Raw genomic sequence first — 17,266 nt, 5'->3', positions numbered from 1 at the left:
TCAGCGGCAGGGACTGAGAGACTAGTCAGGATCGAGGGGAAAGATGAACAGGGCTAAGTACAGAGAGATTCTTGACGAAAACCTGCTCCAGAGCTCTCAGGACCTCAGACTGGGGTGACATTTCACCTTCCAACAGGACAACGACCCTAAGCACAGCCAAGACAACGCTGGAGTGGCTTCGGTACAAATTGATAATTTACTGATTCATGTTAGGTTTGGAATTTGTTAAAATTAATTATCACATAAAATGTACAGACAAAATAATGAAAAGGGCTGCCTGGTAGCCTCAGTAAATAGACAGATTTGTAGTTGAACAAGTCATTGTCTATATATATATATATATATATGTGTGTTTTGTTTAATTGATATTTGACTTGAACTTGTGACTGGACTCAACTTTACTTGCTCTTAGAATAGACGACTTAGTCTTGACTCGAGTCTCGACCCGTTCTACTTAGGACTGGACTTGAACCTTGTGACTCAAATAATAGTGACTTGGTACCACCTCTGCGGACCACTCCCCCTTTGAGTGTGAGTCGTCCTTCTACCTTACTTCAAATCAAGGCAGTTCGCCTTTCAATCACTTCCATTCAAGTGGGAAATACGAGAATAGTATTAGTAAGGCAGTTTTCAAGAGTCGACTTTTGAACCAGATTGATGCAAATGTAAGTGCACGCTCTTTTAATGCGCTTTAACTTTACGCTAAATGCTTTCCGAGGTGTTCAGTTGAAATGATCAGAGTTTAACTATTTTTATACAGTCGAAATACTTAGGTTACGTTAAATGATTTTTAAAAAACTGGGTTGATTTTCATTCATTCTGCTGGAATTCCCTGTCCTCTATCCTTTACTAGGAGAACCTCGTTGGGATTGAAAAGAGAGCGTTTGGTGCGTAATGCCCTTTTAATGAAAATGTAACATCTTCGTTTTAGTTGACTCCGTAACCATGGCTATTGGAAGTGTGTGGGAGGTCGTGTAGACATGTTAGATTAAACAGTTTCTTGAAAGTGACGGGGGACTATTGTCTCAATTGTTATACAGTCTGTATGCTTCATGCAAGCGACCTGGGGAGATGGACACTTGATATGCGCGGAATCAATCGTTTCCTGATTAAAGTCTACATCCGTGTTTCGTTGAAATGTTTAGGCTTTGTCTTTTGTCTTGTATACTTTATCATTTGGCTTTATAAATATTACGGAGGTTATAGTATTTTACTCATGAATATCCCATTCAGTCTCGGGTAATAAATGATGCCTCTGTTCCCACGCGTCATTAGTTTTATGATAAAGTTTATTCCATGTTGTATATTAAGAATTCCCTAATTATAATGATCGTGCTAGCGTTTCCACAACCTAACGTGCCTTGCATACTATAGACATGAGCTTTAAATTGAATTGAATCATTTCACACATGCCTCATGCGCTAAAAGTGTTTTGCCTTTGGATTCAAGCAGTTTCGGGACAATAAACGCATTGTTGTCAATAAGCCTTCAGCACACAGTTGCATCAGCCAATTAAAGCCCTGCTTTTTTCTCTCTGTCAATCATTGCCCGAACTGAGATTGCAGTCTTAATGACGTGGAAGTTTCACAAACAGCTCGACAATCACAGGAAGCTCCCTAGACTGTATAGCAAGAAGTATGTGTCATACTATTACGACTGGTGCCACGTTAAAACACCTGGGAATTCGGAAATCAACGATTTCAGTGCTTCAAAACAACTGGGCAATTCCAACTGGAACTCAGGCCTCTTTCTAGAGCTCTAACCTGAAGAACACTGACCTCATGATTTGACCTAATATTTTTCATTAGTTCCCAGTTATTTTGAACACAGCATTTGAACTCTGAAAAAAAGAGGTCAAATCATGACGTCAGTGATCTTCAGGCCAGGAAGTCAGCGCTCTAGAAAGAGGACGAGTTCTCGACTTAGAATTCCAAGTTGGATGACCATGCAAAATTATTTTTCCCAGTAAAAGCTGGACTTCCCAGTTGTCTTGAACACAGCAATAGTGTATGGATCAAGGTCATGTCACCAGGATCATGTCATTCCACCAACTTCCACAATCTGAGGGAACCAAATTGGCTGACTTGGCTTCAAGGACATGGTCAACCAAGTTAACATTTGGTTGGAGAAACTCAGTGGACAGACTGAATCCGGCCTAAATGGCCACATGTACTCCTGAATCTCTACCAGTACAGCCAGTAGTGGACTGGCCACCCCTTGGAGCCTGGTTCCTCTAGGTTTCTTCCTAGGTTCCTGCCTTCTAGGGAGTTTTTCCCAGCCTCTGCATTGCTTGCTCATTGGGGTTTTAGGCTGTGTTTGTGAAGTTGATTGAAATTTGACTGAATTTAGAGCTATCTCTATTGACACTCAAGTGTATCACTTTGATCAACCTTTTTCAGTACATGGATTACCAGTAAGACAATACCAGGGAATGTTTAATTTCATCTTTATTTGTAGTGCAATTAATAACTTTCTTTATATTTGCCACTGCAAGTTGGATAGTTTGGGATATTCGGTCACTGAACAACAATCAAGCCTAATTTCCTTGCATTTACAATCCATTCAGAAAGTATTCAGACCCCTTGACTTTTTTCACATTTTGTTACGTTACAGCCTTATTCTAAAATGGATTCAATTGTTTTTTTTCTCATCGATCTACACACAATCTACCCATAAGGACAAAGCAAAAACAAGTTTTTATGAAGGTTTTGTGAATGTATAAAAAATTACAGCCTTGCATCTTCTTAGGTGTTACAAGCTTGGCACACCTGTATTTGGGGAGTTTCTCCCATTCTTCTCTGCAGATCCTCTCAAGCTCTGTCATGTTGGATGGAGAGTGTCGCTGCACAGCTATTTTCAGGTCTCTCTAGTCCGGGCTCTGGCTGGGCCACTCAAGGACATTCAGAGACTTATCAAAAGCCACTCTTGCATTGTCTTGGCTGTGTGCTTAGTGTTGTTGTCCTGTTGGAAGGTGAACCTTCTCCCCAGTCTGAGGTCCTGAGCGCTCTGGAGCAGGATTTCATCAAGGATCTCTCTGTACTTTGCGCCGTTCATCTTTGCCTCGATCCTGACTAGTCTCCCAGTCCCTGCCGCTGAAAAACATCCCCACAGCATGATGCTGCCACCACCATGCTTCACCATAGTGATGGTGCCAGGTTTCCTCCAGGTGTGATTATTGGCATTCAGGCCAATGAATTCAATCTTGGTTTCATCAGACCAGAGAATCTTGTTTCTCATGGTCTGAGAGTCCTTCAGGTGCCTTTTGTCAAACTCCAAGTGGGCTGTCGTGTTTTTTACTGAGGATTGGCTTTCTGTATGGCACAGCTGTCAACATCCTGGTCCTCAAATTAAACTGGTATACTTTCCTATTTATGCTATTTTTATTCCTCTGCCAGGTTTGATCCTTTATATAGGGCAGACAGACCTTTTTTTTTGTTGCAGTTTTACTTTAGTTTCTTATTGCAGGCAGGATGCATGTTTTGATATATTTTTATTCTGTACAAGCTTCCTCCTTTTCACTCTGTCATGGGGTGGCAGGGTAGCCTAGTGGTTAGAGTGTTGGACTAGTAACTGGAAGGTTGCAAGTTCAAACCCCTGAGCTGACAAGGTACTAATCTGTCGTTCTGCCCCTGAACAGGCAGTTAACCCTAGTGGGCTGTCATTGAAAATAAGAATTTGTTCTTAACTGACTTGCCTGGTTAAATAAAGGTAAAAATAACAAATTTATTGTGGAGTAACTACAATGTTGTTGATCCATTATCAGTTTTCTTTCACAGCTGTTAAACTCTGTAACTGTTTTAAAGTCACCATTGGCCTCCTTCCACTCTGGTAACTGAGTTAGGAAGGATGCCTGTATCTTTGTAGTGACTGGGTGTATGATTGATACACCATCCAAAGTGTAATTAATAACTTCACCATGCTGAAAGGGATATTAAATGTTTGCTTTTTTTTATTTTGACACATCTACAAATAGGTGCCCATTGTGAGGCATTGAAAAACCTCCCTGTTTGTGGTTGAATCTGTGTTTGAATTTCACCACTTGACTGAGGGACCGTACAGAGTATGACTGGGGTACAGAGATGAGGCTGTCATTCAAAAATCCTGTTAAACACTATTATTGCACACAGTGAGTCCATGTAACTTATTAAGCACATTTTTACTCCTGAACGTATTTATACTTGCCATAACAAAGGGGTTGAATAGTTATTGACTGAAGACATTTCAGCTTTTCATTTTTAATTAATTTGTAAAATGTCTAAAAACATAATTCCTCTTTGACATTATGGGGTATTGTGTGTAGGCCAGTGACACACAATCTCAATTTAATCTATTATAAATTCAGGCTGTAACAACAGAATGTGGAAAAAGTCAAGGGGTATGAATAATTTCTGAAGGCACTATCAATGCTTTAAACAAAACATAATGGATAACTCCCCTGTTTCTACAGTTGTTTGGAGGAACAAGGGACACTTGAATAAAGTCAGCCTGCATACATCAATATTCAATACAGATATTCAAAATACAGTTGATGAATTTAAACATGATTACATGAACTCATAATAAGCTTTTGACCTTTTTCGACTGCTCTACTGAATGTATCTAATGTCCTTTCCTTGGCGCTGTTCACACAAGCCATGGAGAGCTCTAGTGAAAGGATGTCAAGGAAGTTTTGTAGCTATTGAGTAATGCTGAGCTTATGTGGAGGCTTACATCTGGTCACCAGCGTTCTACATGTGCATGTAGGTTCCAATATTTATTTGAGATCACAACAGACAATTTGGAGTAGGAGCAAGATTAAATTGGCACAGAGTCAAATAGAATAATTGTATTAATTTGTATTGTATTACTTGATAATTCATATTTCTGGAGGACATTAAGATATTATTCCAGACTCTTTAAGTCTGTATTTTGTTGGTAGTCTTTAAGATAGGCCTATAAAAGAATAAGACTAATTGTTGTTGGACTGGCCTCTCCTCTCCTGTGTTCAGGCATTCCTCAACATCTCCCTAAAGTAGCCAGCCCATTAGCTGCAGGCAAAACATTCACCTGATGAAGAACAGTGTGGGTTAGTGTCCCAAATGGCCCCTTACTCCTTACATAGTACACTACTAGAGCCCTATGGGCCCTGGTCAAAAGTAGTGCACTATATAGGCTATAGGGTGCCATTCATGACTTATGCTGTGAGTTAGATGGTCACAGTGGGAATCCACTCTGGTTTGAACCCTGGTGAGGCTGTGCTGACAGGACATAACAGGAGGGAATGGCTCAAAGTAATGGGAAGAGTGGCCCTTTTAAGCATCATTGTTTCCTGAGCAAAGTCTCTGAGAATTTGGTTTGACCCCTGTGACTTTCATGGTTGAAGGGTTAAGTGTTTTGTTAGAAGTCTAATCACTCAATGGTGGATGGATCCCATTAACTTTGTCTAAAATTAGATATTCTAATTTGCTGAAAAGCAACAATTTAGTACTATTAAATGGAATCACTCTCTGTAGTGTAATGAGACTGTATAGAAGTGCTCTATTTTCATGCTGACTTTAAAATGAATTTTCATGCAGATGGACAATAAAGTATATTGTATCATTGAAGAAGATGAACATAATTGTGTATTTTTGCAGGGCATTGTGAAAGTGGACTTTCCCTTGCTCCACCCCCCCCACCCACCTATGAATACCACCTGACCCACATACATGGAGGGCAAAGAAGAGATCAGTGACACAGACAGTGGCATCATTCTCCACTCTGGTAAGCATCAAGCCACCAAATACCTTTCAACTTGGATGACACTAACAGTTATTCACTATAATGGGATGCCTGTAGTGAGACATTAGTCAACATTCTTTCAAACTTGATATGCCATGGGTTGTGGCCTAGAAACCTATTTGTCTTCCAGTTATAACGAAGTAGTAAGCCAGCAAGCCACACTATTCAAAAGTGGTTTATAATCCTGTTATTTATTATTTTGTGCTACATTTCTAAGAAAATGCAGTTGCCACTACCAATCATTTCTATAAATCAGTAGCTGAGCTATTGCTATTGCCACATGTCATTTAGTCACACGCTGTCTGCTTCCCACAATGGGAGATTATACATACAGACAGAATACATTTTATTGTTGGCATGTTTTCTACTGTTTATTTTCTCCTGCATGGTTGCCGTTCCGGTGCATTTACTGTGTGACCTCTTCGTTTCCGTCACACCTCCGGTGGCTTTCTCTGCTGTCTGTCAGCACAGATAATCTCTGAAAGTATGTGACACACAATGCAACTGGCCTGGAGTCATTAGTAGCCCTGTAAATGAACTCAGGGTTCTGTCCCAAATGGCATTCTACTCACTATATAGTGCACTACTTTAGGGGTGCCCTTAGGGCTGTGGTCAAAAGTAGTGCACTATGTAGGGAGTAGGGTGCCATTTGGGATGTAACCAGTTGTCAGTGGTCACTGGCAGTGCTGGAGAGACCCCTAACTGTTCCAGTAGTAGAGCAACCACATTGTTAATCGCCTTAGGATCAACCTGTGAGTGAAACCATCACACTTTCATGACAGTTTCAGTATAGATCAATAAAACAGGGCAATTTCATGGTAGCAGAGTGAGACTTTTAAAATGTATGTCAAACATAAATCAATGATTGCAAAATTAAACAAACCATAAAATTCTATGCACAAAGAATACTTTTAAGTTTCCACCAAAAATGTAACAAAATGTATTTACTTTATTTATTTGAGTCATTCTGCATAAAGTTGTATAGTTTTAACTTTCCAATCATTGTTTTTTGTTTGATGTACATTTTAAAGTGAAAAACCTGAGTCTCAGTGTCACTTTGTTACCGTGGAATTGCCCAACAGTACAAGTACAGACACTCATTATCTCTCAAAATAACCTTGTCTTGTCTACAGTAGGTGTCATCTTGGCTCATTATCTTGATCGTTGCTGCTCAGGAGTGGGCAGAAACAAGTCAGGATTGGAGCAACATTTTTGTTTGCATTTGTATTGCCACCTTTTCTCGATTTGGACACAGTTTATTCTCCCCAACCAGTTGGGTTATCTGTGGGATACAGCTGCAACCATATGAAATTGACAAGCAAGCATTACCAATTGTAAACATGCCAAAAGATTGTGTCCAGCTATCTATAGCCTTGCTGTTTTCAACCCTGAGACCTTACAGTAGCCTCTTTGTCACTGTGTGTCCAAGGCCCTGATAGTCCTTTCACGATTATGAAGGACGTGATCACTCATACCCGGGCCGTCAAGCTCAAGCATCAGTCTCTGGAGGACCGGCTAGAGCTCTGCCTACTGGAGCTGAAGAAACTCTGCATCCGAGAGGCTGTGAGTACCCCTGGATATAGCACATACACTCTCCACTCCATCAGGGTTCAGATCGTTTTCACCATAATGTCAGTGTGAATTTCCCCATAAGTGATACTGTGATAGGGCAGCAGGTAGCGTAGTGGTTAGAGTGTTGGGCCAGTAACCGAAAGGTTGCTAGATCGAATCCCCGAGCTGACAAGGTAAAAATCTGTAGTTCTGCCCCTGAACAAGGCAGTTAACTCACTGTTCCCTGGTAGGCTGTCATTGTAAATAATAATTTGTTCTTAACTGACTTGCCTAGTTACATAAAGGTTCAATAAAAAAATGTCAACAGTTACACATTATTTAGATAGATAGTAGAACAGATAGAGGAGTGATGTGATTCAAGATCTGACTGATATGTAAGCTTTATAAAACTAAAGTGATACCAGCTAGAACAGTGTGTGTGTTTTTTATATTCTTTTGAGATGTTAATCAATAATTGCCTGGCAATCAAACTACTTGGCCAATAAAGGCTGCCTAGTCTGAGCTGAAAATATTATTTGGTTTGGTGCTCCTGACCAATGAGAACACTACTGTTCCCTTCTCTTTCAGTCAGGCTGATTTGTTGGGATTTTAAGTGAGAGGCAGCCAATGGACCCTAAGTGTCCCTATTATACCACACTAGATTATATCTCCCATATCTGTCTCAGAAACAAATTCAGCCCTAAGAATGTCACTGTGCCATCCGTCATCGTTACGAGCTATGGGGGAGCCAGTCCCCTGTTCAGCTGCTGTTGAGGGATACATTGAGTGGGTGTACCAAATGACACCCTATTCCCTATATAGTGCACTACCTTTGACCAGAGACCTATGTCGGTAATAATGTGCCGTTTGAGACGCCGCCCAGGTCTGATCATTCTTTTCTGTTGACAATTGGGCGTGGCTCTCCTGTCGGGACTTGTCCTGTCGAGGTGTGCTGCCTAGATGGAGGCTCTGAACTCCTTTTCCTGCTCTCAGGAACACGACAGCGGCTGAGATCATGAACAACACTATTGCCTGGGAGGGATATACACATTTTATGTAGATTAACTCAAAACAAACACAGTGGGTGTATTATGTCTGTTCCCAAATGAAATAAATAATATGCACTATCGCACATTCAGGTTGAATGTAGGTTTAGCTAGAGGGCAGGCCAGTTTGGTTGCATCCACTGGGCAGGTGAGGCCCTGAGAATGTGTTGTGAAAGAGTAGGATTCTATGGAAAGGCAGCATTCTGTAACTGACACTTGAGAATGATCTAAAGTGTCATTTTAGAAGCAAAGATTTTTGTACAATATTTCAAAATGAACTCAATGAGGGTTCATCAACCTGGTTGATTTGAGGGGAATGGGGACATATTACCTCTGAATTAATAGTGGTCCTCTCATAATTTTCTTATTTTCCAACTGAGTGGGCTCAAAGTATTGGGATTGTGACCATTTTTCTTGTTTTGGCTCTGTACTCCAGAACAAGGACTATGCGGTTAAATGCAGACTGTCGGCTATAATTTGAGTGTATTTTCATCCATATCTTGTGAGCCATTTAGAAATTACAGCACGGATTACATCAAGCTTGTTTGTTTTGGTTGTGTTTCAGATAATATTGTGCCCAATAGAAATGAATGGTAAATAATGTATTGTCATTTTGGAGTCACATTTATGTAAAGAAGAATAGAATATGATTCTAAACATCTACATTAATAAGGATGCTACCATGATTACGGATAGCCCTGAATAAATTGTGAATAATAATGAGTGAGAAAGTTACATACACTCTATCATACTCCCAAGACCTCTCACCATTACAATAACAGGGGAGGTTAGCATTTTCGGGTTATGATATTTGTGCGTCCAACCTTCTCACTCATCATTATTCATGATTAATTCAGGATGATCCATAATCATGGTAGCATCCACATGAATATAGAAGTCTTTAGAAACATTCTTATTTACAATAAAAGTGACTGCAAAATGACCCAATACATTATTTACCATTTAATTTATTTTGTGCACAAAATAATCTGAAACACAACCAAAACAAACATCAAATGCATCCAACAAGTTTGTGGACTCACAAGCTTGACATAATTATTTTGTGCTAGGAATATGTGACCAAATTCTAAACTTTTGACTACTTTAATAAACACAAGTGAATTTGTCCCAATACTCTTGGTCCCCTAAAATGGGGGGACTAGGTACAAAAAGTGCTGTAATTTCTAAACAGTTTACTTGATATGGATGACAATACCCTCAAATTTAAAGCTGACAATCTGCACTTTAATAACCTCACTGGATTTAAAATGATACAATGCCTAAGTGCTGGAATCCAGAGCCAAAACAACAAAACGTGTCACTGTCCCAATACCGTTGGAGTACACTGTATATTAACATACAGCACATGATTTGTTGTGTTGCATTAAAATAATATGATTCAACACATTTTACTGAAATCTGGTGCCTTCTTTCCATGTCATATAGGAGCTAACTGGTCGGCTGTCTGCAGATTACCCAGTGTTGCCTGGGGAGAAGCCGCCTCAAATTCGCCAACGCATCGGAGCTGCCTTCAAACTAGACGAGCAGAGCATCCCACAGGGAGTAGTGGTAAAGAGCCTGACAGGGGTTGGACATGGACACTATTGTCATTTACAATGACTCTCCCTTTAACAGTGGTTGTAAAGCCCCACACACAGGTGTACTTAATACTGAAGGCCAGTCCCGTGGTTCCCCTTAGGGAAAAATTACATTTCTCAATTCAACCCATCGCCCTACCTTCCTTGACACCAATCGTCATTAGTCAGGCTTCTGTCATTGTAAGAGCCAGGAAGAGATATTTGATGTTCAACCACTCACTTCTGCCCAACGTCCTTTTTTTGCTTCTTGTAGGACTCAGAGCTGATCTCTGTGGAAGCTGAGTTATCTCTTCAGCTGCAGATATACAAAGCGGCCCGAAGACTCTGCCATGAGGAACACCTCAGCAAGGCGCAGAAGACAAGCCGGTTACAGCAGTGCAAGCGTGAGGAGAAGAAAGTCAAACAACTACAGACAGCATTTCAGCTGCACCTACAGCACGGGCGGTCTTCACCACGGCCATGCTGCATCAGCACACAGAGAGGTGAGTGACGATCTACTGGCCGACTAATAAAACAACATTAACATCTCTCCTCTCTGATCTGAGAGGTATGTAATTCCAGTGCCATTCCCGTGGATTAATACGGTTGTTTGCTTTGCTTTTTTTTCCAGATCAGGGCACTTCTGATGATAGCTCTCTGTCCGATTCGGCGCTGCTCGATGAAGGTTAGAGCGTTACTAAGCAAAAATGACTCTTGTGAAAGTTGTATAGATAAACATGCTCTGACAATAGCACCAGAGTACTGTCTTAACTTCATTATTTATATTTTTCTCCAGAAAAGCTGATCAGTCAGTCATCACAACCATCCTTGGAGGCCCCTCACCCAGGAGGACCAGCAGACCCTCCCCAGCCTCCCCCAGACCCCTCACACCTCCCTGGGCCTAGCCCCCACAAGCCAACCCATACTACTCCAACTCTGGAGGAGTTACAGTCTAGCTTCAACACCAACCTGGAATTGGAGGCCCCTCCCATCGAGCACTCCCCTTGGACTGAGTCCAGTCTGGACCAGCCTTACCAGAAAACCAAGAACAAGTCACACTCTTGCAGCAAGTCAAGGTAAAGGCCAAGGGAGAACCCAGCGTGCCTCCTGTAATTTTATATCAACGCTACCCTTGAATTTATTGTACAGGAAAGCCCAAGAATAGCCATAATGGAAGCCTAATGGTGAAACCTCTTATACACAATCCATTATGTAGCCTCATGTAAGATTGCCTTGACTTTTTGAATTAATGCATTTGCAGTGCTCTAAGCTTCATAGTTGAACTCAAATACAGAGTATACCAAACATTAGGAACACCTCCCTAATATTGAGTTGCATTTCTTCGGGGCAGGGACTCTACAATGTGTCGAAAGTGTTCCACAGGGATGCTGGCCCATGTTGACGTCAATGCTTCCCATAGTTGTCGAGTTGGCTGCATGTCCTTTTGACAAACCGGTGCACCTGGCAGCTACTACCGTACCCCATTCAAATGCACTTAAATATTTTGTCTTGTCCATTCACCCTCTGAATGGCGCACATACACAATCCATGTCTAAATTGTCTTGAGGCTTAAAAATCATTCTCTAACCTGTCTCCTCCCCTTCAACTACACTGGTTGAAGTGGATTTAACCAGTGACATCAATAAGGGATCAGAGCTTTCATCTGGTCAGTCTGTCATGGAAAAGTTAGTGTTCTTAATATTTTGTATCCTCAGTGTATACAAAATATGCTTTGGCAGCACTTCTCTGCAACTTAAACTCCATTTGATATTTAAAAAATTAGTTCCTTTTGAAGTGGTTTTGCTAAAGTAGGCATTAAGGTGTACCTTGTTATTTCGGGGAGGATATTACTCTGGAACATTCTGATTCAGTCACAACTTGTCTTTGAGTGGCAGCGCAAATAGACTGAGATAAGGGCACATGGAACAGGTTTAAGCATGGAAAGCACATGCACTCATTTGGCCCCATCATGGCCTGTTTTCCATCTGAATGATAACATCTTCAGGGTTTAGTCATTAACCCACTTATCTCTCCTTCCTGTCCATGTTACCTTTCTGCAATAGTCCAGCCGTGACCCCTGTGTTGCCTCCAGTGGAAGCCTGTTATGAAGACACTGCTCTGCCCCTGCAGTTCTCCCATCTCAGACTGTGCCCAATCCAGTCAAACAGCGCCCCCTCCACCCCAGAGATGCACCTTCGCCATCAGTTTTCTCTCAGGTCAGCACATTTTTAAACATTTTTTAAAAACATTTTGGTATTTTAGCAGGCCCTCTTATAGAGCAACTTAGTCAGTTCATTCAAATAAGGTAGGTAAGACAACCCCATATCACAGTCACACAGCACCATTGTATATTTCATCCACACTGTCCCCACACTGCTTAAATCTTGAAACTGTCTCACTTTATCTTACAAATGATTTTCATTTTGTACGGTTTTGGCCTAGTTTGTAATGCTTCTTTGATATTTTACAGGCTTCCCAACAGTGAGCCTCCGTTGAACCTGGATAAGGACCGGGGTCGTACCCGTGTTCCCAGGAGGCTACTGACGGAATACGTGGTAACGTCTCCAGGCGAGTCCCCCGTCCAGAGGGGAGGCTACAGAAACCACATTTACCACTCCAGCTCTGAGACTGAGGACAGTAACTCTGAACACTCTGCCCCATCCTATACTAGCTCCCTGTGTCGTGAGATGCCCTGTGACCTGCCATGGCAGTGTCAGCCCACCTATAGGTACCAGTCCAGCCCCAACGACAATCATGGACCAATGGCCTACCCCCCAGGCCCCGGCTTCTACCAAAATCACCAGCATCAGTCCACCCCCAGCTTCCACAGGGGTTACTATGACCATGGGATGGTCTACCCTTCAGAGATGGACATGGCCAGGCTGTATCACGGCCCTCCGCCCCCCTGTCACTCCAGCCGATATGAGCACTGGTATGAGGAGGCCCCTATGCACCCCCAGCGGGCTCTCACATCCCTTTCCCCCCACGTCAGACTGTCCCGCGCCCCCTCACTCAGAGAGTACCCCCACCACCCCTCCAGAGGCTTCCCCCGGCAGGTGGTAAACGAGGAGCTCAAGTCATGGCACCAGCGCAACCAGTTCAGACCTCACTCCCTCGACCGGCAGACTGCGATCAGGGTGAGGAATGTACCTGGCCGCGAGTCACCTCTCTCCCACCACCACAAGTACCCTGAACAGGTAAACAGCCACGACAGCACTTCACTCACTACATGATTACAATGTAGTTGCCCAATCTTAAATGATTGCCTTTGTGGAGTTACTGTCAGCACCACCGTAATAATGAATATCACTGGAGTATAAAAATGTTTATTTATCCTTATTTTACCATGTAAGTAGACAGAGAACACATAATCATTTACAGCAACAACCTGGGGAATAGTAACAGGGAAGAATGAGCCAATTAGAAGCTGGGAATGATGGTCAGATTGGTAATTTAGCCAGGACACCAGGGTCCCTAATCTTTGATAAGTGCCATGGGCTCTTTACTGACAACAGAGAGTCAGGACACCCATTAAACATTCCATCCAAAAGATGGCACCCTACACAGGGCAATGTCCCCAATCATTGCCCTGGGGCATTGGGATATTTAGACCATAGGAAAGGGTGCCTCCTACTTGCCCTCCAACACCACTTCCAGCAGTATCTGGTCTCCCATCCAGGGACCAACCAGAACCAACCCTGCTTAGCTTCAGAAGCTTGTGCCATATCTAAATACAGTTACTTAAAAGCCAACTTACTTTGTGTTCTACTGAACTGTGTGAGTTTGGCAATCACACCTGACACACAAACAAGTATTACACAAACAAGTATTACCTCCATGAACTAGTAAGCACACTATGACAAAAGGAGTCATTGGACAAAACGCAACTGTTCAATGATCCTTGTTTCAGCTCGTTTTATGACTTCCAATGGTTGTTTTGAATTGTTCAGGAACCACTGTTCACACAATATCATTTTTTTCTGGTCCCATTGTCCAAGGGCAATATTCATGCTCACTAAATTGCATTGAGAGAGAGAAACCATGATAAATCAAATCAAAATCAAATTTATTTATATAGCCCTTCGTACATCAGCTGATATCTCAAAGTGCTGTACCGAAACCCAACCTAAAACCCCAAACAGCAAGCAATGCAGTTGTAGAAGCATGATACACTTTGTGTTCATCCCAAATGGCACCCTATTCCCTACAAAGTGCACTACTTTTGGCCAGAGCCCTATGGGCCCGGGTAAAAAAAAAAAAGTGCACTATATAGGGAATAGAGAGCCATTTGGGACATACACGGTTTTCCAGTCCCACCCCATGGCCTCCTTACTGCTGTTTTGTCAGCCTCACAGATAACTCGCACACTGTGCGTCATAAAACGCTGCGAATGACCCTGAGTTTCGCTTCAGGACAAAGCCTATTTCGTTACATACTTTATCAATCTAAAATTAACCTCAAAATGCCTGATAAAGAACTGCCACTTACATTAACTACAATTATTTGTCATCTTTTGAGCTGATACAGTTTAAGAAGATCTATGGAGGCAATGTGATCTTGAAACATTGAAATGGTTATAATATGAGAGGCAATTGGTAAACATCGTGGCTGGTGAGATTTTCTCTCCAGAGGGCAAGGCATGGGAAAGGTCTTGCGTAAGTGTAAAACCCAGGTGCCACATTCCTGTATCGTTTTACTGTCTTTACTCTTCAGCGACGATTTCTATCGCATGATAATACAGCTGTAGTACAGTAGTGGATCTAATATTTCTCAGTAGCTTTTGGGTTGAATATTTCTCAGTAGTAGTGGTGACTATTCTATATTCGAGGGGAGGTTCTGATCACAGAAAGTAAATCACACAATGTCACTGAGTCACAGTGTGGTTCACTGTAAAGAAAAACACCACACCCTTGTTGTGGATCAGCTGCTAAAAACATAATGGCTGAACTCAAATTAGGTTTGATTTGGTTTGAACGTTTATGCCCTTCTCATTATGGAGCTCTAAATGGTGAAGTTATACCACACCGTGCTATGTACTGTACTTCCTTTAACATCACATTTGTGTCTCCAACTTCCTTGTGTTGTGTGAACTGAGTAATATAGCAGCTGAGGGCATGGTCTCTGCTGTCACTCCTGTCCCAGAAGGGTTGTAGGGAACCACAAGCAGAAACATCATTGTGCTTGTAGGCACAGATCTACTTTGTTGCCTTCTTTCCATACTGTGACCTTCCAATAATGTTGTTGCTAGTGATATTTAAAAGTATAACTCTGTTAGTACTGACTTGGTAGACTTGACAAACAAGACATTTAAATAAATGTTCCCTGTTTTTGTTATTCTGCCTGCAGGCTCCCCAGAGACGGGTCCTCCAGAAGGCAGCGGATGGGACCCCGGAGCAGTGGTTTGTGGGTAACGAGTCAGAGCTCATCAGTCAGGTGTAGGACTAGGGAGAGGGCCCCAAGTGTGCCACACCCTCTCTGGAACACTAACCTCTGCCCCCAGTCCACAAAGCCCTATTTATTCATTAATGTATTACACTAATGGACCTGGTGCAGATATGAGATGAGGGAGACCGGGCATAATATGAAAGAGGGCCTGAGGCTTTATACCATTGACCTCAACATGTTACCTGGGCAACAACAAATGATCAACTGAAGGCAGGAAGTAACAGATCACAATGCTAAAATAGTGCCGCCCTTTTTACTGTAAAAGAGCTACTGTTTTGAACATTAATTCATAGTTAGCTTTATTACTATGAAAAATGTTTCTAAACTGTTTTTCTAAAAGAAAATGTTTCTCTGTAGAAGTTAATCAATAAAGATTTATACTGTTAATCCTGTCTGTCATGAATGTAATTTTCTTCAGAATTGGGAATTCAATTCCAACAGGAATGTGGACCAGTCTTTTGTTTCATATCAAATCAATCAAATCAAATTTATTTATATAGCCCTTCGTACATCAGCTGATATCTCAAAGTGCTGTACAGAAACCCAGCCTAAAACCCCAAACAGCAAGCAATGCAGGTGTAGAAGCACGGTGGCTAGGAAGAACTCCCTAGAAAGGCCAAAACCTAGGAAGAAACCTAGAGAGGAACCAGGCTATGTGGGGTGGCCAGTCCTCTTCTGGCTGTGCCGGGTGGAGATTATAACAGAACATGGCCAAGATGTTCAAATGTTCATAAATGACCAGCATGGTCCAATAATAATAAGGCAGAACAGTTGAAACTGGAGCAGCAGAACGGCCAGGTGGACTGGGGACAGCAAGGCGTCATCATGTCAGGTAGTCCTGAGGCATGGTCCTAGGGCTCAGGACCTCCGAGAGAGAGAATTAGAGAGAGCACACTTAAATTCACACAGGACACCGAATAGGACAGGAGAAGTACTCCAGATATAATAAACTACTGCAGCATAAATACTGGAGGCTGAGACAGGAGGGGTCAGGAGACACTGTGGCCCCATCCGAGGACACCACCGGACAGGGCCAAACAGGAAGGATATAACCCCACCCACTTTGCCAAAGCACAGCCCCCACACCACTAGAGGGATATCTTCAACTACCAACTTACCGTCCTGAGACAAGGCTGAGTATAGCCCACAAAGATCTCCGCCACGGCACAACCCAAGGGGGGGCGCCAACCCAGACAGGATGACCACATCAGTGACTCAACCCACTCAGGTGACGCACCCCTCCCAGGGACGGTATGAGAGAGCCCCAGTAAGCCAGTGACTCAGCCCCTGTAATAGGGTTAGAGGCAGAGAATCCCAGTGGAAAGAGGGGAACCAGCCAGGCAGAGACAGCAAGGGCGGTTCGTTGCTCCAGAGCCTTTCCGTTCACCTTCCCACTCCTGGGCCAGACTACACTCAATCATATGACCCACTGAAGAGATGAGTCTTCAGTAAAGACTTAAAGGTTGAGACGGAGTTTGCGTCTCTCACATGGGTAGGCAGACCATTCCATAAAAATGGAGCTCTATAGGAGAAAGCCTTGCCTCCAGCTGTTTGCTTAGAAATTCTAGGGACAATTAGGAGGCCTGCGTCTTGTGACCGTAGCGTACGTGTAGGTATGTACGGCAGGACCAAATCAGAGAGATAGGTAGGAGCAAGCCCATGTAATGCTTTGTAGGTTAGCAGTAAAACCTTGAAATCAGCCCTTGCTTTGACAGTAAGCCAGTGTAGGGAGGCTAGCACTGGAGTAATATGATCAAATTTTTTGGTTCTGGTCAGGATTCTAGCAGCCGTATTTAGCACTAACTGAAGTTTATTTAGTGCTTTATCCGGGTAGCCGGAAAGTAGAGCATTGCAGTAGTCTAACCTAGAAGTGACAAAAGCATGGAT

General features: G+C 42.5%; 1 protein-coding gene and 1 long non-coding RNA gene across 2 annotated transcripts; both read left to right on the top strand.

Moving 5' to 3' along the window:
• The first annotated feature begins 411 nt into the window (after nt 1-411).
• LOC121846807 lies at nt 412-5,645 on the top strand. The gene is made up of 2 exons (XR_006083781.1): nt 412-665; nt 5,616-5,645. It is a non-coding gene; the product is annotated as an uncharacterized LOC121846807 (long non-coding RNA).
• A 5-nt stretch (nt 5,646-5,650) lies between these two features.
• Nucleotides 5,651-15,760, top strand: LOC112254742 (innate immunity activator protein). Its single transcript, XM_024427541.2, has 9 exons — nt 5,651-5,742; nt 7,190-7,323; nt 9,804-9,926; nt 10,209-10,437; nt 10,566-10,619; nt 10,731-11,010; nt 11,998-12,150; nt 12,405-13,131; nt 15,281-15,760. Exons 1-9 carry the CDS (start codon nt 5,688-5,690, stop codon nt 15,371-15,373), a joined length of 1,848 nt encoding a protein of 615 aa, XP_024283309.2. The 5' UTR covers nt 5,651-5,687; the 3' UTR covers nt 15,374-15,760.
• The last annotated feature ends 1,506 nt before the right edge of the window (nt 15,761-17,266 follow it).

Source organism: Oncorhynchus tshawytscha, linkage group LG07 (assembly GCF_018296145.1).
Source record: "Oncorhynchus tshawytscha isolate Ot180627B linkage group LG07, Otsh_v2.0, whole genome shotgun sequence".
Taxonomy (NCBI): Eukaryota; Metazoa; Chordata; class Actinopteri; order Salmoniformes; family Salmonidae; genus Oncorhynchus; species Oncorhynchus tshawytscha.
This window is presented reverse-complemented; position numbering and strand designations above follow the sequence as displayed.